Here is a 26209-nt window from a genome sequence, read left to right on the forward strand (position 1 = left end):
GAAACCCTGAAGGGAAACCATTGGAGCGCTGAAGGGAATGAAAATCCCTTCCTAACAAGATTTTCATCCTCGACGAAAATTCCTTGGGCATTGCCTAAGAATTTTCCCTTCCTGTGAGCTGGGTGCATGGTAGCTTCAGCTACTTTACACTGGCGGGGCCAAGAAGAGCATGAGGTGCCATGCTTGCATGCCATGTAAGGTCGACAGCATGGGATTGGGAATCCAGGGCGATAGGGCGGGCCGGGCAAGGATTGGGATAGCAAATGTGCGGATGCAATAGCTTCTCCTGGAACCCGCTGGTACTGCGACAAGATCCATAATGCTGTGCATGTACAACTAAGATTATTGGCTCGTCCAAACATCCTCAATGCACCAAAGCTCTAGCTTCATGAATTTCTAAAACTAATAATATTCAGCTCTAAAAATTCTTAGATCTAGAACTCTAATAAACATGCCCTAATACTTGGCCTTTGACAGCATTATTGTAGTCATTCTAATTTTGCTCACAGTTACAGATTTTGTCAATCAAAATGTTGTCTTTCCCACTGAATTCTGCTTTTTTTTTTCTGAGAAAGTATACAAATATTATTATTGAGTTCCTAAAAATAGACCTAAAGAAAATGAAAACACCACATGGCATGATTGAATCTTGAAAGAACTACACTGAACAACAGAATGGAGCAGGAGGCCAACTGCCAAAATACTCCAATATTACCCAATACAAAATCCAGCATAGGCACCTTCATATGCATCAGCATTTTTGGACAATTCGGTAGCTCCTTCCACTTGACATTATATTTTTGACCTTAAACAGCCTGTAAACCACTCAACAAGAGCAAAAACAATGCAAAAAGGAAGTAGCAGATGAGGAAATACATTGTTGAATAGATTGGACATATATATGGTTTTCCCCACTACAGTTCTTTTTTCTTCCCAAGTAAAAAGGGCAAAACATTCAACTGAAGCCTCTTCATATGCATACCACTCTGGCGGTTGGCAGATTGGAGAGCCAACAGCCTAGCAGTCTCAGTCGCAGCAGCTCAAAAGGTGGAAATGTTTCAATCAACAGGAGCAAACTTCCAACTGTGGGGCTCTTCAGATGCATCGCTCTGCCGCTTTGAAAGCCAATGGCCTAGCAGGGCCAGCGAAATAGCTTAAAACGTGCTGATTTTGCTGCTTCTTCAACTGATGTGTTACTTTTATTTAACATGATCCATACAACTCCTCCTTTGGGCAAACAAAATTCCTGGGTCTTCACCGAGCGTCGCTACTTCACTACAAACAAAAAGCAGTGCTGATCCACTGCACAAAAAATCAGCCCAAAACGTGATGGCTCTTTCACGAATATTTGTGGATTCCGACGTTAAGGTCTGATGATATAGAGGTTAGAACTGGGAATGTTTGGTGCCATACAGCCTTGAACACTCGCTTCTGGTGTGCTTGCACGGACTGGCAGGGGTTCTGGCCATGATGCCTGATGTCGAAGATGTGGATCACGGGGTCTGCTGAGCCAGATGATAAGTACCAGCCATCGGGAGACCATGACTGGTTAATTAGAGCTGACTGAGACTCACTGCTCTCTTGCTTCCAACCAAATGCATGAACCTCAGTCTGCCGAAGCCTGATGTCAAACAAGCGGAGCTGCCTGCCTGGCACCCTGTCAGGAAGAGAAGACATACATAAAGTTTTAGCATGCACCCCCAAGCATTACAAAAGCACTACTGACAACCATTGCACTTAGAACTCCACGTGATAACTTTATGATCTCCATTGATGAATGAATAGGTTGAGATGACCTCAAGGGTTAAGAAAAAACTGTGAAATGGACCCATTAATCCAGAAACAACATTTCAGATTTTACTTACCCTGTCTGCACCATGTATAAGTTGAAATCGCATGGATTTGTTGATATGCTCATGCATTTGCTATCAATTAGGTTCTTGAACTCTGTCCTTCCAGCAGATAGATCAAATCCTATTATCCTCTTGTCACAGCCAACTGATAATATTGTTTTTCTCTGTTGCAATCCAGCAATACCCATGACAGCAGAAGAATGAAAATCCTTGTGCACTCTCTTGTGTTTCCATGAATCGTCTTTGTCTTCCCAAAGTATAACCGCATGGTCACTTCCACCAGTCACAAAGCATGCATCAGACCAGGGCATGAAACTTACGTTGTTTATAATTCCCTTTGTGTGAGGCTTCTCCGGTAGGAAAGTAACTTTCCTCTGTTTCAGTTTAGGGGAAAAAATGTGGAGCACCCTTTAGTAATGTTTCAAGTAAGTAGATCATCCGTTACTTAAAAAAATAAGGCATAGAAAAGCGTAACCATGCAGTAAGAACGACCACATAGATTCTTTCAAGATTTTACATCACATAACTACATATCACAAGTAAATGATGCCTCCACAGTGAAACGGCAGAACAGCATAGAGATAATCACTGATGAAACATTTTTGGGTAGTCACTTAAGAACACCTAACTGAGTTGCAATTGTTAATGCAAGGTACACCGCCTCAGCAGCTGACCAATATTGCCATCATGCATGACAGAATAAAAAAAAGAACAAATTCAGCCATGTAACAAGATGTAAAAGGGTGCACTACTTTTAACAGAGTTCTTACTTGTCCTGATATAATGTTAATCATTGAAACCTGAGAATCACCACCATCAGCACTGTATGCAGCAAAAATTGTGTCACCATCTGGATGCCAAGCTATATCTTCAGGCCATCTGTGCTTTGGAGAAAAGCAATCTGTTCTGCTAAGGAAAGAGATAGACGGTCTGCGAGTACAATACATGTGATTTGTCAAATGATGCTAAAAATAAAAAAGAAACACACGTAATGAAACTTACCTTTCTAATAAGGCAAATAGTCTTTCCTAAAGAGTGGTTACACAACCATATAAGTTAAAGTGTTCTACAATCCACTCAAACAACAAGTGGATCTATCGTGGAGAGCTATATTCTCCTTAGTGACCTGCACTACTTGCATAAAAAATTTAACATTGACATGCAAAGAATATACCATGGATAGAAACGCGTGGAAGTTAGACATTCACATGCCAGAACCATAACTTATGCATCAATCTCCTTGTACTTATTACTTTTATTTTTTCCTATTACTAGTACATTTACTATCATTATTATTTTCTCATCATCTTTTTAGTTGGATCTTGTAGGTTTCAACTCTAGCTTACCCTAACTTGCTTGGGACAAAGGCTTTGTTGTTGTTGTATGCAAGATCACACGTGATGACAGTGTGGCATTTTCCTTCAAAAAGTACTGACATCCACATGGATATTCATAAATACAAAATAAATAAAATACAAAGCATACACTTCCTGCAGGTTGTAGCAATATTTAAAATTTATCCATTTCTGAAATCATGTTTCCACATAAACTATAAGCAAGGTTAAATACTGTATGAGACTCAGAAGGTTAAGGTTATTTCATGCTAAAACAGTATATCAGATGTCACATGCACGTCCATAAAGTTTACTTTATTTAAATCAATAGGCTAAATTTTGCTCACACATGTTGAAGGAGAGTTGGTGGGTGTTTGACCATATTTGTGTTCCCCATGACACAAGGTAAAGTGTTGGCACATCCTTTATGTCCACTAACTGTGTTGAACTTTCAGTTTTATCCCATAGCATTACAAAATCTTAATTACCTGAACCAGGGGTACTGAATTTAATATCTCGGTGTTGTTTAAGTGCATGAAGTGAGACTACGGACAAAAAATAGAAGAGAGCAAATTAACTTGCCTTATGTACTAATAAATGTGCCAAGGAAGACAAGCTAAGGTGAGCGCTTAAGTCTTTAACTTCTTCCACAATAATCCACACTTCACTTTCATAAACGAAATACTAAATCCACACAATCAATATCAATCTCGCTCATGCATTTATTCTCTCCTTAGTGTCAATATGACCACTATGGGAGTTAAAAAAATAAAGCATTGCCTAAGGCTCCTGTTGGCACAAATCTAAAGACTAATACAACATCTGCAATCCGGCAAACCCCTCATTAAGTACTGCCGAGTCCATCATTGAAGCATATATAAATTACAAAATTCAGTTTTAACAAAACCATAATTTTCTTTCATCACCAAGCAACCATAACAGCTTATGTTGAGTTCATTGCAAGTACCATGGTGCAAGTTTATCTTCCACAAGTTTACAGAAGCTAGTAACCTATCTCCTAAATGTGTTTGAAAGGTAAATAAAAAAAAATCGCAGAAACAAAAGGAAAAATAGCATGATGAGAATACAGAGTAAAATTATGCCTACCCTCTTGGCTGCACTTGCCACAGAGTAAGCGATCCATCCAACGCACTGCATCGCAAGAAAGTATCATATTGAAGTTCTGGTAAGTTAAGCAAACTTGACAAATCACGGCTAATTGGATATTGAAAAAAAACAAATTGTATAGTTTATCCTGTCGCATGTAAGTGGAGATAAACAAGCGACCAAAAAGATCATCCTTTTCACTCAGCATATCTGTTGGAACAGTAGTTGAGCACTTGTATATTCCCCCAGTTTACAATTCTAAACTTGTCACAATATTTAGTTTCACTGAGAAGTACAAGCAGATAGTCCAACTTGCAAGAAGCTTGCTTTGTGAGCCAGTGCTTGTAGGCTTGAATTGCATAACACAACTTTTCAGTTATTGCAGGTAACCAGGTCCAAGGCAACCATAAATTCTGGAGGTGGAGAATTGATTTGAATAATGCCAAACGTGAACATAAAAAGATACTTTTTTGTGCTTCTAATGTGTATCTGTCATTCATCATTTTTTCCCTTAAATTAACGATAGCATCGACAAAATTCTCTATGAATTTTCAATGAAATGAACCATAATTTTGAAGAAAAAATAGCTATATTCTTTTCTACAGTTACAGTATTTATTGTGCATACTTAGTATTCATCAGAGCCAGTTAACCGTACCTGGTAACAACAAGCTGATCATTAACAGGGCATAGCTCAAGACACCTAAGCTTCCTCTTGTGTTGGCTTGAGACCACAGAGCCACCATGGAATTTAAGCACCGTTGCAGATGACTTCTTCACACTCGGAATCAAGTTCTGATGCTCCTTCTCTTTTGCATGCCAGAAAAACACCGCTCAGGCATGTATAGCACATCAAATATCAATACTGATAAAATCTTGGGCTCAACTAATTCTCCTAAACAGGGCAAATCTGTAGAAGGTACCAATCTTTCTCCTGGTCTTCTTGTCCTCTGTCCTTGTCCGCTCTGGCGGCGCCAGCGATGAAGAAGATGACGAAGCGGCCGCCTTCTTCAACCCAGGCATGGGCTCTGGGCGTGGCACCGGGCGGGTGTTGGCTCCCGGGATGACGAGCTGCGGCCTTGCCGCTGGCTGCGGCGCGGGTGCGGAAGCCTTCTTCTCTGGCGGTGGCGGCGGCAACGGCTTGGGGTTCCTCGGGTTTGGCGGCGTCGGTGCCCTCTTGCCCGGCAGCGGCGGCGGCGGCTTGCGATCGGGCGCGCGATCCCGGCACCGGGCGAGCCGCGCCTGCGCCTCCGACAGCTTCATCTCCGCGGTGTCCAACTGCAGCGACCATCGGAACAACCCACCAAGATCGCAACTTTATCATCATCGCAGAAAGGGGGAGACAACGAGACGGGAAGGGAGGGAGCGGGTACCAGAGACTGGTAGTGGAGGAGCTTGAGCTTGCACCGCTCGACGTCGCGCTCGCGGTGGGCGATGAGGGCGACCACCGCCTCCTCCGTAATGTCCTCGTCCTCCTCCTCCGGCGGCGGCGCCCCACTGGCGGCGAAGGCGGGGGGAACGGTCGCGGCGGCATTGGAGGAGGGGCGGGGCCAGTAGGCGGAGTCGTAGTCGTCCTTCTCGAGCTTGGACCTCTTGAACGCCGGCGGGTCGCCCATGGCGCGCGCGGCGGCGGACGGCACGAGGGGGTGGGCAGCAAAGCGGAACGACCGCGCGTCGCCTGCGTCTTCTGGGTGTGTCTGGGCCGCGACCGCGCCCCGAGCCCGCGCTGCCCAGTGGAGTACCCTCCCCCCTCGGCCGTGTCGCGTCGCACCAGGTGCTGTTGCTGCTGGCTGCAATGCGACCGCACGCACGAGGCCACGAGCTGCGCTGCCCAGTGCGCGATGGCATCTGGCCGGTCGCGTACGGCGCACCCTTGCTGGTCCGTGGCGCAGCCGAAAACTTGCTAGGGATAAGCCATCTCTAATAAATATTTTAAAAATTTATCCTCAGTAATATTATTATATATCCTTTAATATTATTATAATATTATTTATTTTTTCTACCTTCAATAGCTACTTTATTTCCTATATTCCACCGCTCTCCTCGTTCCTCCAGATCCACATTCATCCACTCGGTAGTCTCTCTTTTTCTCCCGTAAATTTGCCGCTGCCGACCTCCATCTGCTTTTCTCCCGCAATACTGTGCAGCTGGATACGGTATCTGTTGGAGTGCGATACTACCACGGGCGAGCGGCAAAACGACCAAAACAGTGATGCCAATTGGAGATGCCAGCTCTGTTGGAGATACCCTTAAGCCGGTTTCACAGTGTAAAATGAATAAATTGATAATTTTGCCACCGAAAAAATTGACCTTTGGCGGTGCGCATTTTGCACCGTGTCCTTTGCAAAATTTCCTACCTTGCTTGGCCTTGGTCTTGGTCGATTCGACTTGCACACTGAACTTTGTTACGATCTGAATGTTTGTAAGTATGGTACTAACTCTGTTTCGCAATATTTGTTCACGCCTACCATTGTGTATAAATCAAGAAATACTAAAATCAAATAAAAAAATACAATAAGATGACCATACTACTCCTAATCAATACAAGAATGAGAGCAAGTAACTCACCAATGTTAAAGTAAATACATGCATGCATGCATATACTCAAAGGAATAACAGAAAAATAGATCATAAAACATCCTTAGGTACCGCAATAGACAAACAATTTGAGACAGAAACTCCCGAAGTTATGAACAAATATTACGAAACAGAGAAAGTAGTTCAGAACATGCTTCCACCACCATAAATAATAATGCGACCAGCTTAAGAAACTGCAAGACATGATCCCCAATCAAATGCAACTCTTATCGCGCCAACGTTATACAACAGCTCAAGTGCCAAATAACAAGGGTAACTTGATGTGCCTCATATTTACAGTGCAGCATGGAGATGATACATGCGCCATCTCTCTACAGAGTGGATACAGGTTTGGCCAGCTTGGACGGTATCTGATACACTGATCAACCACAGCCTCTAGAACGCAAATCTGGCGAGAGACCAAGCAGAAGATGGGAGAAATGTTGGTCCTTTATGGTGTCTCGTCTTCATGGTACAGATACAGGCCAAAACCAAACCTTGCGCAGGCTTTGCAGAATGCGGCTTCTTCTGCTGCGGCCACAGGATCATCAAACCGTGCATCATTCAGCGATGCTGTTCCAGCGGCCTCCCTATGAACCTACATCAATGGAAACAATTTCTGAGACGACTATCAAACAACAGCAGAGTGATTTCAAGATCTCCTTCAAAATACAAGCCACTTAAGTAACTGAACCCCTATCAATTTCAGGAAAAAAATAAGGGAGATGTGGTTATAACTGGCCTTAGCAATTGGAAGGTAAGCACCCTCATGCATGACACAATGTTAACAGCACGGTTTCAGAAAGTAAAAAATACTAACAGCACGGTACACTGCAGAAGGGTTGAAAGGTTATGATGCAGGGACTTCAGAACTCAAACACAGAAACTTAAGCCCTTTACTGATATATCATATACAGTGCATTGGATGTTATGAACAAACTGAAAGTTGAATACGCCATTTACCTCCTCTCTGTTTAATACGACTCAACAAACTGGATTTATACACTATATCATAATCTGTTTGGGTAACTGCAGAATTATGTATTCAGGATAGGAATCCTCAGACATAGTCGGTTTTTACTAATGCGCAGAAAAAACAGGGAGCCATGCGTTACCCCTTGGCTGGGCAAACTGGCAAAGCCTGCACAAGCTACGATTAAACAGGAAAGGGTTCCCAGCAAACCAGCACCATGAATGGATTCTGCTGACTACTTAAATTAAGTTTCAGGGCAACCTAACACTTATTGTATAAATCAAAATACCGCTCCAGCCTGAGATTTTGGCATCAACGCCAGCTATCCCAAAAGAAAGGGAAAAAAGACAAACACTCTCGCACAATGCATGGAGTTTATGAGTGACGTGAGAGTGGCAATGATAATTGGAAAATTAACTTAATGTCATAAAGTTATCACAAAAAGAGATAATAGCGAGGCACCTCTCCATCTGTTCCACGTACTGTCACTCGATATACCACCGTCACCTTTCCATTGTCAGTGTAAATAACATCACGGACCTCTCCACACCAACCTGAATACAGAGTGCAATCAAGCATAATGTAAAAGAGCAAACAGATGGCACATCCAGCAAATTTCAAGTAGAGGCACGATTGGCAGAGCAAGGAGCTCAGGCAATTGTATAGTGGAATCGGTTGAAAATGAAAGCTTGATGGTTGTTGATACCCAAAATGCTACATCTGGAGCTCAGATATGCAGGCATACTACTACTTATGCACCCTTCACTCTTCAATATAACTATACAATGTCAACGATTCGTGTGTATGTGGCAAATTGACTGGAGATGCACAATTCAGAACAATGAACAGAAAAGGATTCATGTAGAAATTAGCATCGGTTTTCAAATTACAATAACAGAGTCGCTGAAAATAAGTAGCATCGGTTTCAAATATAGCATTGTGGCCTCACCTGGAGCATAAAAGCTGAGCATCCTGTTGGCATGGTACCTGTTAGAAAACAAGAACAATCGATGAACTATCGCGGCAGGGACAAGCTTCGTCTCAAGAATGTGTCAGACTAGTATGGAAATGAGATAATCCGGGTTTGTTGTTAGATCCGCCTGAAATTTGTTGGTGGCTTTTAACAGTTTAGCTCTGCAAAAAAATTAGCTTTGAAGCGGATCTCGAGCAAATCCAACACATAGCAGCAGGAGGAGCCAAGTCCAAACGGATTGATCCCACTGGAGAGAGAGAGAGAGAGAGAGAGAGAGAGAGAGAGAGAGAGAGAGAGAGAGAGGTGACTGGAGTACCATGGAATGACGGGATCGGAGGCGGAGGCGCGTCGGGAGGGGGATCGCACGATGGTGTCCGGGACGCGCTTGTTGAGGTCGCGGAGGATCTCTACGAGCGGGCGCGTGATCCCCGACGGCGCGGCGTCGAGCGGCACGACGTAGTTGGTGATCGACGCCACCGCGCCCGGCGGCTTCCGCTCCGACGCGGACGCGGCGACGGCCACGCGGCTGGGGCGGTGGGAGGCGCGGGGGAGGGCGGAGGCAGCGAGCGACGAGGCGAGGGGGCGCGCGAGGAAGGCAGAGGCACACTCCATGGGGGTGCGGCGGCGGGCGGCGTTACTGGCAAGAAGAAGAAATGGGACTTACTGGGATATCTGGAAGGGGAACGGAGAAAACCATGTCTAAGCTATCACTCAAAAGTGCTCTCTCTGTTTAGAAGTAATATATTTATTTTTTAAAAAAAATCAAACTTTACATATTTTAATTAATATTTAATCAAATTATAAGAATATCTAGTATAGAAAAATTATAAAACTAGGTTTATAATTTAAAATAATTTTATATTATATAGGTTTTGTAGCTATAAATGATGTGTTTTATGAAAAAATCTTAAATAAAATTCAACTTAAAAGATCGAGAAAAAAAATACGTATACTATTTTTGAACGGATGGAGTACTATAGTATACAAGGATAAATAATGTAATTGTAAAAATAATGTAATTGTAATTACACGTGCCTGAAATTTAGGAGTAGCAATCAGACGACGACGGCCACCACGTATGCCATGGCTAGTGAGGTTTAGAGTTCAGGGAGGAGGTTTTTGGAGTCGCTGGTATGTTTCTTTGGCTTAGAGGAATGTTCAGGGAAGCAAGTCGCTCCAACGGAAGAAATGGACGCAGGGCAGTGGTGTGAAGAACCGTTCAAATAATATTCAAGCTAATTATTAGAACGATCATTTTTCATAATTACGTACACAATGATTAATCCGAATATCATTCCGGTAGTCCCGACATGTGTTTACTTCTAGGATCTGAACGCACGACTTTACAACAAACACATCATTACAAGACATAATAAAGGGTGAGTAATTAAATTAAGTTACAAATCTTTAAGTAGATTAAACTTTATAACAAAATACATAATTCGAGTGTTTGCTAGAGTAGCTACGCAGTGGAATAAGTTACATGATGATAAAAGATTGGTAGCACCATTTACCCTAAGAGGGCATCTCAAAATAACAACACCGAGTATAATAGTATTACTCCTGCCCGTCACCAACATCGGCGGGCGTAAAGTAGCCAAAAACTAAATCTTCCTTACCTGAAAAGCAAATAAAGAACGTGAGTACGAAGTTACTCGCAGAACTTAATTCATAATAGGCACCAATAAATAGCCTGACTCTAAGGAAAATGCAATTTGGATAATTAGTAAGAACTCAACCACAATGTTAAGTGAATTTCATATGCAAGAGTAATTTTAACTCAAGTGTAAGCATCTATATCTAACCATAAATAACCTTCTATCCTAAGATCATTACCATACCATAGTTATAACTTGAACTGTATCAAAACTTCAACAACATAACCATATATTTCCCAACATACCATCACAACCACAAATATAACTCTACGATTGATGCAAATGGACAGAAGCGTGCTCATAACCGAGAGTGCGGCAATTCAAATTACTTTACACCCTGCAGGGGTACTCAATTACCCACATGACATGAGGCACATACGGCTTGCGTGACCATATAGGTCTACACAAAAGGTACTCATGTCAACCTTCCCCAAAAAGCCCCAACCGTTGAACATACGCCTCGGCATGCAAGGGGTCATCTAGAACTACTCTCAGAGCAAATTAGATACCCCTTCCAAGCCTATTATGCCGACAACACCCGAGACTAGCACACCCAAAGATCACAGCTACATAAGGTATTCGGCTCGTCTGTCCCATATACGGATACGTGGTAAGTACAGACAAATGCTAAAACCAACTGCAACAACGGACTGTGCTTAGTTGATTCAAGCGGCCGTATAGTATCCGAGACTCCCTTCTCGAGCCATCCTTATTGCCCGTCTGAATCTCGACTCATCCTCACTAACTTACACCATCATCCATCATCATTATCTTTGAGATATAAAGTAAGCTCTAAGCTTGTGAACGATGGCCGAACCACCGCTCAACTTCTACTGAGGACCTATGTCATGCTAGGCATAATACATTCTTTTTAAGTTAGACCATTATGTGACATGAACAACTCATGTTACAAAGGATCAAGCGATAAACAATATCAAGGGAGGGTAATACAACAAACAAGATCTAACCTAAACCCTGACATAAGACCCATTGATATGCAAACATACATAAAGCATAACTTATCAATTGGCACAATATATGATCCAAAGTAATGGGATGAAAATTCTTAGATACTTGCCTCGTGGTTCAGCTTGATCACAATTCACAGCAATGAAATTTGGATCGCCCACGATCGCGCTCGCGTCACCCTCCGGTCCTTCGTTCACTAAAGAATAACACATGCAATGATGAGTATAAAGAGATGCAATGAGATGTGATACATAATGCATAACAGTAGTGGATGCATCATAACATCAAGCTAAGAGTACAAGACATACAAAGGAACAAAGAATGTTTGCGAACTAAACTACGTTGGAAGTTGACAGACATCCGGATAGTCCAGGTCAAGCTAGAGTCTCCGGCTCGAACCCTTCAGGTTGGGCTAGACCCTCTGGGTCGATCTCCGATTTGGGTTCTCGGTTAACTCCTAACTCAAAACAATCTGGATTATCCAAGCTAGGCCGGATACTTTGGGTTTGGCCGGATTGTCCGGGTTTTACTCTGAGCAAGGGTGTTCGGTTAAAATTAAAACGAATTACCCAGAGTGTCTGAGTGGACCCGGATACTCCAGATTCTAGCAGACTTGAAACTCAAGTTTCTCTCTAAAGTCAAATTGCTCTCTAAACAACATGATTTTTGGGTAAACTCAACTGAGCTCACATGGAACCTCCAGGTTTAACCCGGATACTCTGGGTTCCTCTAAAGAGCACTTGGCAAAGCGCATTTTGCATTGATTTGATTCGCATGTTAAAAACTAACACGCCTAAGCATGCACTAGCACTAAGAACTTAGTACTAGACCTACTACACTCACTCTAGCAACATGATTCACTAACTCTACCTCAATCCAATTTCAAAAGCTCAAAACCTTAAGGACTTACCAAGATCCTCTGCCCAGATGGTGGCCTTCGGTTGGGGAAGATTCAAAGGAAAAGCTTAGAAAAGAAATGAACGAGTTGTTGCAAAAATTCAGAAAAGAAAGGTGTGACAAAAATGGTTGCCAATCCTTCAAATCTCCATGCATGTAGCCAAAACTTGGATGGACTGGAAGCCAAGGACGTGTGGAATGCGTTACATAGCATGCATACCTTGAATCCTTGATCTTAGGGAAGGAATGGAGAGAGTGCTTGAGAGGAGAGAAGAGAGCAGCAACTCCTGCTGCTGTCTTGGGCGTGTGGGAGGGAGAGGAGAGTGAGGGAGGGAGATAGAGGGAGGTGGGGCTGGTGGTGGGGGAAAAGGAGAGGGTGGGCCAGCCCAAGATGGGGTCCACTTTTAAGAGAGATGAGCTAAAAACTGTTACTGGACTTTTATAAGAACTTGTGCAGCGATTCACTTCTAAGTGAGACTTAAACTAACAAAAATTCTGACGTCGGTTATTTCAAAACACTAGCAAAAGTTAAAACCACCATAGAAAAATAATAAGCACTAAACAAAGCTCGTGATTAACATGATGCATGATCATGCTTAATGACATGCTTACGGGTTTTGAGACGTGACAGGAGGGGGCATCGCTGCCCGTGAATAGCAAAGGATGGCCAGTGCAGGTGACAGGGGAGGCAAGGATGCGGCCGGACAGAGCTGGGTTAGTGCGGCGGCTGGTGGTGGGCGCGGATCCGGTGGTGGGAGAGCCGGTGGAGATGGCCGGAGGTGGACGGGGCGGGGGAGCACTGCGGGGGCAGTTGTGCGAGCTGGAGGAACAAGATAGACGAACGTCGTCCGATTGCAAATCAATGGTCACCTGAGGAACGCTCGATTTTCAATCACCTGCCAAATAGCAACTGCCTTGGAATTAACACAATAATGAGAGTTTAACTTAACTGGTTCATAAGAATACGAGTTCAAACTTGCTTTCCAAAGTCATACCACAAAAGTTATTTCATTTATATAGATATAACACTAGGTCAAATGACACAAACCACACAAATTCAACTTCGCGACAACATACATCATACTCCTAAACTTATCACATCAAACCATTGAACATATTCTGAATTCTGAAGTCTAAACACCCCCATCGACATTTTGACCTAGCCATAAACCTCAAAGCAAAACTCTGTGCAATCTTGTATAGAAATTTCTACTAAAATTATGGGTTGAGAAGGATAGTTAAATTAACCTTTACCTTTAGTATAAACTTCCCCTTTTCTTCCAATTTTGTTTTGGTAGTAGGCTTCGTGCAGATGCAGTGTAGAAATCATGTTTCATAACATCACAGCTCATCAATTAGCTAATAGAGAAAAGTTCAAATAATGCATACACCAACAAACCGGGTAATTGTCTTCATCCAGGTTTCTTCATCTTCCTCGGGATCATCAGGGTAAACTTCATGCAAGAAGTAAAGAATAACACTTAACAGGAAATCATGAAACGAGGACAGTCATAAAGAGGTATAAGAAGAATGGAACTCAACATCTGCTCATGATATGAATAATCAGTTCCTGGTTGCCGGGAACCATACCTTGCATGAGTTCAGTCTTATCGGGCATCTGTGCCTCAGCGAATTTTTCCATCCATTTCAACCTTCATCGAGTTCCTCAATTTTGCCTTCAACTTGTGGAATGAGTGTTTCCTCAATGGCTTGGTGGGTGGGTACGGCTAACGAACGGGTAAGGGGGCTCAACCTATTGATGATTCCATGCTTAGACATCATGCTTATGTCAGCTGGACACTCCTTTTTTAAAAAATTAGTGTGCATCACAAACATCTCGCTAGTATTGACTAGGTCAATCTACTACTCTTAACCCACTAAAAAAAGAAGAAAAAACTTATCTACTCCTAAGTGTCATCCTCAACTCCACGTGGCACTTCGAACTAAGTAGTTCTTCATCTTCGCATATATCCTTTGCCATCACATGAAAACCAACATAAGGGGTCAAGAACACCCAAAGTTCACCGTGGCCTAGCTTTCAATTATTTTGAATAAAATAAGTTAGTCACGATGACCAAGCTATTCATTTGTCACCAAAATTCAAATTAGAGACATAGATACAACAGTTTTTAGCTCTCTTTGTTTAAATTGAGAAGGGACATGTGAGGGACTTGGTGTTTCGGAGTATAAGAAAGGTAGCTATAACCATACAGAAATCTCCTTTTTCTTTTCGTGAACACATGCTAGTAGCGCTCATTACGACATCAGTTACAGGATGTAGTTATAGTGTTCCTTGGGTTGATACCAGACCTACCATAAAGATTGTTCATAAGAATCTTATACAAATGGGCTAATATTATATTTCATTGTTGCTTGCTGCTCAATCTTAATATAGTGATGTTACAAAACGCTCAGATAGCCCTTTCCCTTTGTCAGATAGATGACCCTTGAAGGAGTCATTGTAGACCAACATCTAATATTTTCACAATAGCACAGTTAGGCATCATACATGCCGATTGTGGATAATTCCATACAAACACTTCATTGAAGGAGATGAAATATGTATAACTAAATGGAGTGCTTGGTAGTTGAGCTATTCATTTTCTAGTCTCTTATACCGTATTCATTTTCTACATGCCATCAAAGATGATGGTATTTTGTTGGAGATTCGCACAAAATTGTACTCCCATAGCCAGTGCTGATGGAGATACTTGTATGGGAGCACGAACTGAACGATGTCGAGATGTGTATGGGCTTTGCCTTTGCTTGATGAAGATATCACAGAAATACGGTGACGGCATCTCTGAAAATTTTCAGAACCGCCCAAGGAATGGGTGTTCTTTATGTGACAGTATGTCTGAAGCTGATGGTACAAGGATACTGATGATTACGTGCTGGGCTATTTGGTATGCAAGGAGAAAAGCAATCCATGAGGGAAAAGAGCCTTTGCAACAAGTAATTGGTGTGGTCAACAGGCTAATTGAAGTAACACAATGAGTTCAACACCGATTGAGCAAATTGCAAAAGCCCAGAATGACAGTGATAAATGATGTTGCTGTTTCTCGGTCGGGCTCAAGGGAGATGAAATTTGTTTAGTTCCCAAAGATCTAACATTGGGGTAAAAAATCATTCTATAAACACGGATATCAGTGGCGACAAAAATAAAATGTCTGGGGTGAAAATATAACACTCTTTCACCAAAACTTTAATAGAAGCACCAACAATACATGTACCTGGTTATCGAAAATGTTCTCTCAAACTATATGGCACTGTCCTAATAAAGGTAATATTAGGACTTCACAGTTTAGCAAGATCAAATAAAAGGTTTGCAAAAAAAAAACAAAGGAAAGTTGTACTTGAAACAATAGAAACAAGAAGACTGTAGTAAAGCGATATTGCTGGTAGAAAAGTACAATTTTCAAAAGAAAGAAACAAATTCAAACTACAAAAATCAACCAGTAGCAGCAAATGGTACTTCAGACATAATGACTAAGTATCTAGCTGAGAACTTCAGACAACCCCAATGTCATTTTTTACGAAGTTTCTCAAAATTTAACCAAACTCAAATATCTGTTGGACTTGTGATTTGAGATTTCAGCCAAACAAGGCCACCAGATTTGTTTGAGTTGTTAGCAGCATATGTTCCACGTCCTCACCATTGAAATTTGAAGGTACCCTTGACTAAAATTAACAATGATATAAATGCATGCATACTAATGAACCTAGCTTCCAAACTTCTCAGACAAAGAATGGACAAAGCCAACAAGCTTGCTGTCAAATGGTTGCTCAGATCATATTAGAACAAAACCAGAGCATCCAAACAGAATGTTGTCCATCTCTACCCTCTCAAAGCAAATAAAGCAATCACTTTAAAGTTTAAAGACAGTGAGTCATAGGCTTAATTTGATATGCGAAATCACAAAATCAGTAGCCTTGTCACCTCATAGTGGTTGGATAAATGCATCCAGGGAAGTAAACAGATGAACAATGTTCAATGAGCGTTTAACACCCATGAGTCATAATGCATCAAGGAAAACACCCATTGGAGCAAAATAAAAACCAACTGATATTCAATTGGCATCTAAGGTAAGTCATAACCCTCAAAAGGGACCTACACTGCTACACGCCCTGATGAGGGTTACAGAAAGACTATAAAAAGAGAGGCGCTTAAAAGCAGTATAGTTAAACAAACTACATTTCTTTTTCGAGCCTCTGCCCAACACCCTAGTCATCAAAACTTTACAAATATTACGCACAATGAATAGGGAAAAAGATACGCAAACCGCTATAACATCCAAAAAACGTATCATGAAATATGCCTTAGGAATGCAGCAAACTGAAATATCATGTCTAGTGCGGCCGTGCGGGTGTCCATCTCTAGTGGAGCAAATCTGTCATTTTTACAAGGCTTTGATAGTATCATATCATTTCTTGTGTCGTATCACATTGTCCTACTGCATTTCATGTTAAATAGAACACACAAGCCAAGGATGTTTTGTGTTTGGTTTACAGTTTGGACAACTTATGCGTAGCTTGTCCCCATGGAAAAGGTGCATCGTAAGATTCAAAACGCAACTTAACTAGTAACTAGTAAGACTTGAAATGTCTGGCCTAACCCATGTAGAATCTAATAAATATGTTTTTTAGAACCTATAACTACTATGACATTTATAATGAATAAATGATTACAAATAAACAACTTATGATGTATTTATATCAGGCCAAGTCAAAGTGATCTTTCTTGATGAAGCCACTGCTCAAACCGATGTTTCAGAAGGAAAACCAAGGAAGGATGACGTCCAATTTAGATCCAATCCAAATTAAATCCTTCTATTACAAACAACGAAAAACAGGTGAGTTTACTTGGCTAGGGAAATAGCCAAATAGGTCAAGATTGTCATGAGCATATTTAAGCTAAACATTATAACATTGTATGTTCCTTACTAGGTTCTGTGATTCTAAATGTATGAGGTGGCCTCTCACAGCACATATGATGTATCCTTGTGGACTTTGGGACACCAGGAAGACTTTCTACAAGTCTATACGGTGCTGGTGAGTCTGCATCAAATTTGGAGAGCTAGAACTATATGAACTGGTAATATCAGGATCTACTATGTGCTCCTGATGCTGGTTCTACCCTACACAAAGAGAATTAGGTGAAGCGCATTAGAAGCAGCTCAAGCATGTGTCGGTTTAGGTTCTACAGTGCTGTACAGTCCTCCTTCGCTGTTCTCTTCCGCTTTATTCCCGTGAAGTCTTGTTTTGGCTTTCCAACACGTTCTTCTAGCAACGCAATCCTCTCGGCTATACTGAAAGAAGAAAATCCTGAGGGGCATAGTTTGTGATCCTCCACGCATTTGGATATTGCTCTCAAAAGAGTCAACTCCTCCTCATCACGCTCTTTCTGTGTACAAACAATTACAAGTACTCATTAGAGATCAAGTTTTGCAACATATAGAAGGTGTTGAAGATTAGATAGAACATGTCACATATTGGTTATCAAATATACACAATAATGGAAATAATTCATCAAGCCAAACATTAAATCCTGCAAACCTTGCACAAGTAAGTCTCCTTACAGCACTGATAATATGTGAGAAGACGAGAAACGTACCAATGCCTGCCCCTCACTCTCTTCTTTCCTACCGTGCTCAACTTTCTCCATGATGTGAGTGAGAGTTGGCGCAAGAGGGAAAGCATTCTGGAACTCAAATGCAAGGATAATGCGTATTGCCTGCAGATACATATCCTTATTTATCATTTCGACAACGACATCTGCAAGAGAAAAGGAGTTGCAATTAGGAACGAACAAAGCAGGGATAATTTGATCGTGCCAATGTGACAGGGGTTTAGCGGAGATAGATTCCCTCACCCCTCATCTTCTTCACAAAGAGCTTGGAGCACCTGAGCACCTTGGTGCAGGCCAAGCCGTCGGCAGCATCCAGCAGTTCGTAGAGCTCCTGCACCGGGAACTCGACGGGCACGCCAAAGGCGGCCATGAAGAGGGCGAGGCCGCGGGCTTCCCTAACATCAGCGGCGCCTAACCGGCCCTTGACGTGCACAAGCCGGCTGCGCCACGTCAAGGCCGCCTCGCGCGCCTCCTCCCGCAGCTTCGCCTCCCCATGCCCCGGCCGGCGGGGACACCCCGCGCGCACGTACAGCTCCAGGAGAAGCACGCACGCGGCCGCGGCGTCCTGGCTCTCGGCGCAGATGTAGTAGCGGCCGACGGCGCGGAGCACGAGCAAGGCGGGGTCCGGGGCCCGCCGCAGCGCTTCCGGGCCCACGAGGCGCAGCCACTCGCGATCCCGCAGGCGGATGGTGATGAAACGGCGGAGACCCCGCGCGGACATCCGCTCGCACAAGAGCCCCAGCTCCGCCGCCGATGGGTCGCCGTCTTTGCGCTCGCGATCGGGATTGGGTGCGGGCTTGGGCTCGGGCTCGGGCTCCGGCGCGAGAATTGGCTCGGGCTCGGGCTCGGTCGCGGGTTTAGGGTTGGATTCGGGGCCAGGGAAGAGGGCGGCGAAGGTTGCGGCGATGGAGGCGGCGTCGAGGAGGACGGAGTTCCACTGGTCGAGGAAGTCGGCGAGGGTATCGCTGTAGGAAGTGAGGCTGTGGACGGAGCGCAGTATGGCCGCGTGAGACGCGGCGGTGGCGCCGGGAGGAGGAGGTGGCGGCGGCGGCGACATGAGGAAGAAGGCTCGGGAGTCGCGACGCGTGGCGACACGAAAGAAGGTTGGAGGGATTTGGATCAGTCAGGTCCCGGGGTTTTTAAGTATATTCGTCACGTACTCTAAAACCAACTTCAGCAGCTATTTTAAATTTTCATTCTCAAAAATACTAACAGTAACCCGCAAAATACTGTAGCATCTGAATCTGCAAATTTGCTTCCTTTGCTGAAGATGCCTAAAGATTTATTTCTATAATATTTTCTATTTTTTTCTATCTTCTATTATAATACTATATTTTCTAACTTTTATTACTCTTTCCTCTATTCAAATCAAAGTCATACTCTGTAAACAGTGTAAATGAGTAAAAGATATCTCACCTCCACTCACGACATTGTAGGCATAAGTGTATGCTGTAGTGATGCAAGTGGTGGATGCTACCTCAGTTGAAGATGTCCATATTTGATTTGTTATCTAGTGTGGCTAATATGTTCAAATCGATTTTTGTAGTTTTGATCAAATTTGCCACTGTTTGTTTCGTTTAAAAATTTAATTTGACACCCCTCTCATTTAGCCAACTAGTTCATTTTAGAGGCCAATATTGAACAAAAAATTGGTCACTACAATTCTGAATTTTTGCATGTCAAAGTTTAGCTTAGTCTCTGAGGGCAAATTTGTGTTTAAACCAAACGTCTCTAATCGCAACCCAGTCAAATCACTCGGGCCGCGGTGGGTATGGAACCACTCCGTTCACCTCTTTCTTCCCCACCGCCGGCGTACTAGCATGCCCGCCTGCTGTGGCCGTCGGGGTTGTCATCGGTTCCATTCCATGGTTACCCTTCAACTGTTACGATGCCGTCCGCCGCTGCCCGCCATTGCCCCATTGAGCTCATGGCTGGCTGGTGGCTCTCTCTCTCTCTCTCTCTCTCTATCTCTCTCTCTCGTCGCGTTAGAAAAGGGCCGCAGGAGGTGATTGTGGCATTTTCTTTCTTTTCATTTCGAATAGAACAAATAACAATATTTACATGGAAAAGAATTCGGCGCGAATGCCTTTAGGTGTTTCTAGCTTAGCATGGTGGCAATGAGATTGCACACGATAGGCATCTTACATGGAAAAGAATTTGGCAACAGAATATCTCTGTGATCAGTCACGGAAGCATCATTACATTCAAAAGAAAGGTTCACCAACATTCACGACTGTATAGTTTACAACATCAATGATTCTAGCAGTGCTGGAAGGGTGGGTATTCAACACCCACTGATTCTCTCCTCAAAGCAGTGAGCAGTACCATCTACCGAAAATTGTTGTTAGCATCCGCAACATACATAAATACCGATATCAAGCATGATGCAATCCAGAGAGGGCATTCTACGACAACGGTCGATGTTTACCCCCACGAAAACTGGCAGACCCAACTCAAACGATGGTCCCAGGCGATACAGACTATCTGCCTGCCTTCAATCCTGCCAAGATACAGATGAACCAAATACGCAATCTTCATCTTGTTTCTACCCATCAGCCTCACTCTCTTGGTTCTGACCATCTGTGTCCATCTTGTCAGCTTCCTCTGAAGCATCAGCCATATTTGTATCAGGCTTGGGCATTGCAAATTCTGCAGGAATTTGACCAGTGCTCAATGCCTAATCACAATGACAAGAAAAAATAGTCAGTACATGGTTAGCTGATCCAAATTGCAAAAAGCATCAGAACAAAGTCACAGGAAATATTACCTTCTCGAGCCTTGCAACTTCCTCAAGTGTCTGAGAATTCACAATAGCAGCCTACAAATGTAGAACATTTGTCACCTAATTTTACAGCCAGAACTATTGAGTAAAACATACAAGGGGAATTATCATTCATCACAAGCATAAAGGGAGCACCAAGAGCATACTTTACATGCTAGATAAAGATTTGGAAAGATTTCTAACGAACGCAAAGGCGCAAGTAACATAAATTCTGGTTAACTTGTAAGCAAGCTGCATTCAAAGTATTATAGGTGAAATTGTGAAAATGCATGTACCTTGATAGCTGTGATTTGTTCAGGTGTTGGACCAATGACTTTAGGAGCTTGCACCTCCTTTGTGGTGTCTTGCGTATCTGTCAGTTGACCTGGAGTAAAAGTTTTGGCAGGTACCTTCTTTGCCTCTTCTTCTGCTTCCTTTGAGTGAAACTTTTGTGCTGCTGCAACTCTCTCCTACAAAAACAGAAAAAAAAACATCTCCCAGGGAATTTCAGAAACAGAAAAGACGTCCATGAACACTCGATAATGGAAAAAAGAATCAAAGCATTCCATGGTGTTCATGCAGCTATAATTCATGAGAAACCAAAGTCAAAAGATTTGTTTTTCCCCTTTTGCTGCCAGCACTTCCGCAGTCCATTCCAAAAGACATTTTGGAAGCCATTCCAAAGGAATGAATAAACAACCTGTGGGGGGATAAGTCAACTAATCAAGCAGCAATGCAGTTTTTGTCTAGATCCACATGTTTCAAAAAGACACTATGACAAAATAAGTATAGCGTAATGTAAATCAACTAAACTCCTAGTTTGTCCGCATAAATGCAAACATGTAGAGAAAACCAAGAGGATGAGTGATTCAACAAAAACATATCTCATGGAACTATCATTGTATAGTAACTTTAAGCTTTTCAGTTTTTCTGGACACGACGATATGAAGGAATTAACACGATAGCAGGAAGTTGGTGGTTTGGACTAGATTAGCCCCTTTCTTTAATGGACTAATCTATATATCTTATATAGACGGAACCCACTAAGAGTCATTAATTGTTATTTTTCTCTTCTCTGATGCAACCACGTCACCTACAAATCTAAAGCGTCCAATCACATCATCTGGCTCATCCTGTCCATTTGCTTCCCTTCTGCAACCGCTATCCATCACCTGCTAGAGACGCCGGCTCTCTCTCCACTCAGAAGCGGTTTCTATTGGCACCTGAGTGATTTGCGTGTTTCTTTCTTGATTTGATGTAGTCGCTGACTCTTTTCAATTAGATGTGGCAAGACTTTCTCTTCTTCCTTTTTTTAGATTATCTGGTGTGTCCTTTTTTTTAAAGGATGAAGATGAGATCTCCTTTTGTTTTTACCAAGCTCCGTGCCTCCATCATCAATCCTCTTTTTTATCCGCCTGCACTCATCTACATCGTGGATATGATTCACGCTATGATTACGAGAACGAGATAGATCATAAGATTACATGTAAGTGGGAAAAGCCCGTGGCCACAAACAGAACCTTTGTTAATTTATTAGGTATTTCAGCACCACGCGCTCTTATGATTACTAACTCCGTACTTGTGTGGGCTGTTTATAGGTTCATCGTTTCAAATGACTAACAGTATGACCATATTGAGGTGAATATTCTACTTGCCATATTATTTTATCAAGTCTAATTTAAGTTTTCCTATCATTGTGAAATTCCTACCAATTTTATGATTGCTCAAATATGTTAGTAGTACTTAGAACTGCACAAACACACGATGCACCCCATCGACGTTCTCTTCCCCTTTGTAACCTGAAGCAATCGCCCAGGTAAGCCTTTTGCCTTCACTTTAAAATTTTAGATGAATTCATGTTTTACATCCATACTAACATTTTAAACTAAATAGCGTACCTGCTTAAGTTGCTCTTGGCTTTAATTAGTTCGGTGATATTTACCTTTTAAATTCACTCTTGGCTTCAGTTTACTATATGCCCTATTTCTTGCTTTTTCTCTCCCACATGTAGAAAATGCACCCATCAAATTTCTACAGTGACACCATCCAATTCATCCGGCATTCTCTTCAAATTACTCCCCAAATCCTCGCAGCAACACGCGAGGAATTCGCCTAGTGATATATATGATTAAAAAATGACCTACTCAGTTATAGCCCCTTTATTAACTTAAACCACATAAGCTTCATGCTTGCAACCTAATCAGTTTTGAATTCCTCTATATACCACAATTAGAAAAGCAAAATATGCCTTCTTAATGGGTGCATGCGTGTGCATGCAAAATATATCATCAGACAATTAAGACTAACTGTTCATCAAAAATGTAAATGAGAAACATATAATTGTTGGTATTACCAGTAGAAAGACAAAAACAAACAATAGAGCAACTGGGTTTTTTTTAATATTAAAAACTATCATCAGTAAGAAAGTAACTACAAACAAGCCATTCAGAACAGAAGTATTGACACCTATGCATACAAATATTTGTATGACAGATTTTCAACAAAACAAACATGAGTGCAAATGATTATCATATTTCAACAAGTGGAACATATTCATATGCTAAATGAACTTGCTAACCTGTTGTTTCACTTTCTTGAAATCCAACAACCGCAAATGCTTCAATTTATGGATCACATAAAGCCTATAGTCTGGCTGCTTAGTTACAGTATTATCCAGTAAGCTGAGATATTGTAGCTTTGGGAGAGATGCCAGGGGATCAATCTCCGTGAGATTTGTCAAACGATTGTTCGTAAGCACCATAGTATGCAGCTTTGGCAAAAACTCTGCATGAGAGGAACCCAAGATAAATTGAAAGAACAGTGAGCTGTGGACCAAATTATGTAAATGAAAAAATACATGCTGACAAGACCAGGATATTGGTTCTCTTACCGCCGAGATTGGGATTGATACGTGTGATTCTGTTATTGTTAACTAATAGAGTGCCAAGACGATTCAAGTAAGGGAAGTTTTCAAGCTTGACAATCTCATTGTCTGACAAATCAATCGTATCAAATTGGTCCTGTCAGAAAGCAAATGAAAAGATGCTGTTAATACAAGCTAGAGAAGAAACCCAAACTGAGAACTATTTCAAATGAGTTTTAAAGACTATTATTTCCGATTTCAATTAATTCAAATAACCAAAATCAAGTCATTGCTACACCAATAAATGAAACCACCAAGAAGTGAATCACCCAAAGCAACAGATATTAGGCGGGCAACATATAAAAACTTAGAAATACATGTGTTCTTTAGACCCCTCAAACGAAGGGCCTGTTTAGGAGAGCTGCATCTCCAGGATTCTTGCATAAAATGGAGTTTGAATGCTAGATTAAGATGATTTAAATATTTGTTATTAGTCCAAAATATTATGAACATAATGGCTCACTCAAATACTCCCAATCTAACCCCAATTCCAGCTCCACGGATTCCTGGAGCTAGAGCTCTGCCAAATAGGCCCAAAAACAACAGGGGATAAACAGTCAGGTAGACTATTAAACTAGATCTGTTGTTTCAACAATAATTCCAAGGAAGAAAGCATATAGCCAGAACATTAAAGATGTGCAGGACGAGTAAAGAAAAATTAGACTTCCAAGTAGCAAAAAATACGGTACATGTATAATAGGCATCCACATTCACCACTAAACTATGGACCTCTTGTAAAAACATACAAGGCCCCTCAGTACTTCAACCCCCTCATAAGGATCCACTTTTTCTGAACAGTGACTGAAAAAACAACTCTTTTTGGTTTACCCACTACTTAAATGCTCAAGAAGTGTTCGGAACAATGCCTCCATTCCAACAAAACATTTTATCACTCAATATGCCAAGAGGACCTATCTGATTGGCGACTTAAATATGCAAAATGTGTTTCCCTAAAATGTATAGCCTCCTGCAATATTAACATTCAACGGTGAAGGTAATATTTCCAGCGATTGCTAGTACATGGCCAAAATTTGGAAGTCCACAGGGCATTACTTGACTAGCATCAGGAAAGTGAGAGAATCCCCATATGTGACTTGTTACTTCAAAAAAATATCGAAGCACACCCCTTCCAAGCTATTTAAGTACATAAATTACTGTGCTATTGCCACCAATAAACACTAATGCCATAGATAAGAAGGTAGAACGAATTGCATTTTTCTATGTTGCTACCTAACGCAGACCGATATCCAGTAATCTCACACGCCGTATGCCGATGCAAGTATGCCTAACTTGCTCCCGATCTTGTTATCAGAGGTAAGTTATCAGCCTGTAGAGCTCACCTCTGTGGCGCCGAGGTTCTCAATGACGGCGATCTTGTTGCCTGCCACGGAGAAGGGGGAGCGAAGGTGTTAGATTTCGAGTAGCAAAACCCAGAACCCTAGATCTAACAGGCGGGGGCGAGTGAGCAACCTCGGAGATCGAGCTCGCGCTCCTTGATGGCGTTGAAGAAGTGCGGGCTCTTCCATATCAGGTCGGCGGTGAGCCTCACCATGACGGGGAGGGAGGCGGCGGCGGCCCGGGCTGGGGTTTGAAACGGGGAGAGGAGGCGAGGCCGGGACGGAGCTGGCGAGTTTGGCGACCTAGTCGAGCAGCGCGAGATGCAAGCGGTGGCCAGCCAATCCTGAAAAGTGTCATTGGGCTGGATTTGGGTCGGACCGAAACTCCACGATAGGATTTTTTTTTAAAAAAGTTTTTTAAAAAAAAAATCATTTTAGCTCCATCAACCCTTGCCTCAATCCGATTTTGCTACCTCAACCAGAAAATCAGTTATATAGACTCCCTTACATTTAAAACCTTTTATTTTTCATCCTAAGTAGGTTTGAATATTAGTTATATCCGATATGGATCACACTTGGCAATGAGCCCTACATGTCATATAACATCTCGTCATCTTCTTCTTCCCTCGTTTCAACATGCAGGGGAGGAGTCGTGGGGCTATGCAGCGGCTGCAGTCAATGTGTTTCGGCGTGCAGGGGAGGCGCGTGCGGCCAATGGTGTAGGTGGACACACGAAGCAGCTCCTCTAACGTCGCTGCCAACAGGGGCCACGTCGTTGCTATTGAGCTCACGCGGCAGCGGCATTTACACGGATGGTCTAGTGCTGCTCACGCTCAAGTTCGAGGTGTCCATGGACAGCCTAACTAGGGCAAGCTCCAGCTCATCTCAATGAGGGGATTCATTCCCCATATCGAGGCGATGCTCGAGCACCCTTCGGTTTGGCCGGGAATGCATCGTAGTGTCGCCGTCGTGTAGCACCTTCTCTCTTCCCTCCGGTCGCATTGGGCAGCTCCACTTGAGCCACTCCGCTGCTGAATAGCTTTAGAAATCGACTCCTCATGTCAAAATGCTCATGTGCCCGCTGCCGTGCTCAATTTCAACTAAACTAGGCCCATCTTCTCCAGCGTCAACACCCTACTTCGGCCGCCGCCCCTCTATGATGCCTCACCGATTAGGGTGCATCTCCAGTTGATTCACCATGCATGCACGATCTCCAGGA

General features: G+C 42.6%; 4 protein-coding genes across 4 annotated transcripts; all 4 read right to left on the bottom strand.

Annotated features, from left to right (window-relative positions):
• Nucleotides 1–676: 676 nt before the first annotated feature.
• On the bottom strand, nucleotides 677–6102 carry LOC133914991 (uncharacterized). The gene is made up of 7 exons (XM_062357980.1): nucleotides 5667–6102; nucleotides 5217–5571; nucleotides 4952–5102; nucleotides 4295–4339; nucleotides 2624–2783; nucleotides 1866–2227; nucleotides 677–1657 (listed from the first exon to the last, which is right to left on the bottom strand). The coding sequence occupies exons 1-7, from the start codon at nucleotides 5907–5909 to the stop codon at nucleotides 1339–1341; spliced, it is 1635 nt and encodes a 544-aa protein (XP_062213964.1). The 5' UTR covers nucleotides 5910–6102; the 3' UTR covers nucleotides 677–1338.
• A 972-nt stretch (nucleotides 6103–7074) lies between these two features.
• On the bottom strand, nucleotides 7075–9508 carry LOC133915002 (DNA repair RAD52-like protein 2, chloroplastic). Its single transcript, XM_062357989.1, has 4 exons — nucleotides 9133–9508; nucleotides 8793–8830; nucleotides 8306–8397; nucleotides 7075–7468 (listed from the first exon to the last, which is right to left on the bottom strand). Exons 1-4 carry the CDS (start codon nucleotides 9426–9428, stop codon nucleotides 7322–7324), a joined length of 573 nt encoding a protein of 190 aa, XP_062213973.1. The 5' UTR covers nucleotides 9429–9508; the 3' UTR covers nucleotides 7075–7321.
• Nucleotides 9509–17087: 7579 nt separating this feature from the next.
• LOC133914992 (protein FRIGIDA) lies at nucleotides 17088–19102 on the bottom strand. Its single transcript, XM_062357981.1, has 3 exons — nucleotides 18213–19102; nucleotides 17955–18115; nucleotides 17088–17744 (listed from the first exon to the last, which is right to left on the bottom strand). Exons 1-3 carry the CDS (start codon nucleotides 19024–19026, stop codon nucleotides 17541–17543), a joined length of 1179 nt encoding a protein of 392 aa, XP_062213965.1. The 5' UTR covers nucleotides 19027–19102; the 3' UTR covers nucleotides 17088–17540.
• A 1040-nt stretch (nucleotides 19103–20142) lies between these two features.
• LOC133914993 (U2 small nuclear ribonucleoprotein A'-like) lies at nucleotides 20143–25338 on the bottom strand. Its single transcript, XM_062357982.1, has 7 exons — nucleotides 25124–25338; nucleotides 24994–25034; nucleotides 23621–23750; nucleotides 23309–23514; nucleotides 21027–21200; nucleotides 20737–20787; nucleotides 20143–20646 (listed from the first exon to the last, which is right to left on the bottom strand). The coding sequence occupies exons 1-7, from the start codon at nucleotides 25203–25205 to the stop codon at nucleotides 20515–20517; spliced, it is 816 nt and encodes a 271-aa protein (XP_062213966.1). The 5' UTR covers nucleotides 25206–25338; the 3' UTR covers nucleotides 20143–20514.
• Between the last annotated feature and the right edge of the window lie 871 nt (nucleotides 25339–26209).

Source organism: Phragmites australis, chromosome 4 (assembly GCF_958298935.1).
Source record: "Phragmites australis chromosome 4, lpPhrAust1.1, whole genome shotgun sequence".
Lineage (NCBI taxonomy): Eukaryota > Viridiplantae > Streptophyta > Magnoliopsida > Poales > Poaceae > Phragmites > Phragmites australis.

Bases quoted from the DNA above. Each gene is read 5' to 3' on its own strand.
- LOC133914991 (XM_062357980.1), bottom strand. From the start codon at position 5,909: ATGGGCGACCCGCCGGCGTTCAAGAGGTCCAAGCTCGAGAAGGACGAC. The intron at 5,572-5,666 runs GTACCCGCTCCC...TGGTCGCTGCAG, and splicing joins TCCTCCACTACCAGTCTCTG to TTGGACACCGCGGAGATGAA. The intron at 5,103-5,216 runs GTACCTTCTACA...GGCATGCAAAAG, and splicing joins GAAGACCAGGAGAAAGATTG to AGAAGGAGCATCAGAACTTG.
- LOC133915002 (XM_062357989.1), bottom strand. From the start codon at position 9,428: ATGGAGTGTGCCTCTGCCTTCCTCGCGCGCCCCCTCGCCTCGTCGCTC. The intron at 8,398-8,792 runs GTGAGGCCACAA...CTCTGTATTCAG, and splicing joins GCTCAGCTTTTATGCTCCAG to GTTGGTGTGGAGAGGTCCGT. The intron at 7,469-8,305 runs GTGCCTCGCTAT...CCATTGATGTAG, and splicing joins TACGTGGAACAGATGGAGAG to GTTCATAGGGAGGCCGCTGG.
- LOC133914992 (XM_062357981.1), bottom strand. From the start codon at position 19,026: ATGTCGCCGCCGCCGCCACCTCCTCCTCCCGGCGCCACCGCCGCGTCT. The intron at 18,116-18,212 runs GTGAGGGAATCT...TTTCTCTTGCAG, and splicing joins CTTTGTGAAGAAGATGAGGG to ATGTCGTTGTCGAAATGATA. The intron at 17,745-17,954 runs GTACGTTTCTCG...GTTTGTACACAG, and splicing joins AGAGTGAGGGGCAGGCATTG to AAAGAGCGTGATGAGGAGGA.
- LOC133914993 (XM_062357982.1), bottom strand. From the start codon at position 25,205: ATGGTGAGGCTCACCGCCGACCTGATATGGAAGAGCCCGCACTTCTTC. The intron at 23,515-23,620 runs GTAAGAGAACCA...CCTCTCATGCAG, and splicing joins TATCAATCCCAATCTCGGCG to AGTTTTTGCCAAAGCTGCAT. The intron at 20,788-21,026 runs GTACATGCATTT...CTACATTTGTAG, and splicing joins AACAAATCACAGCTATCAAG to GCTGCTATTGTGAATTCTCA.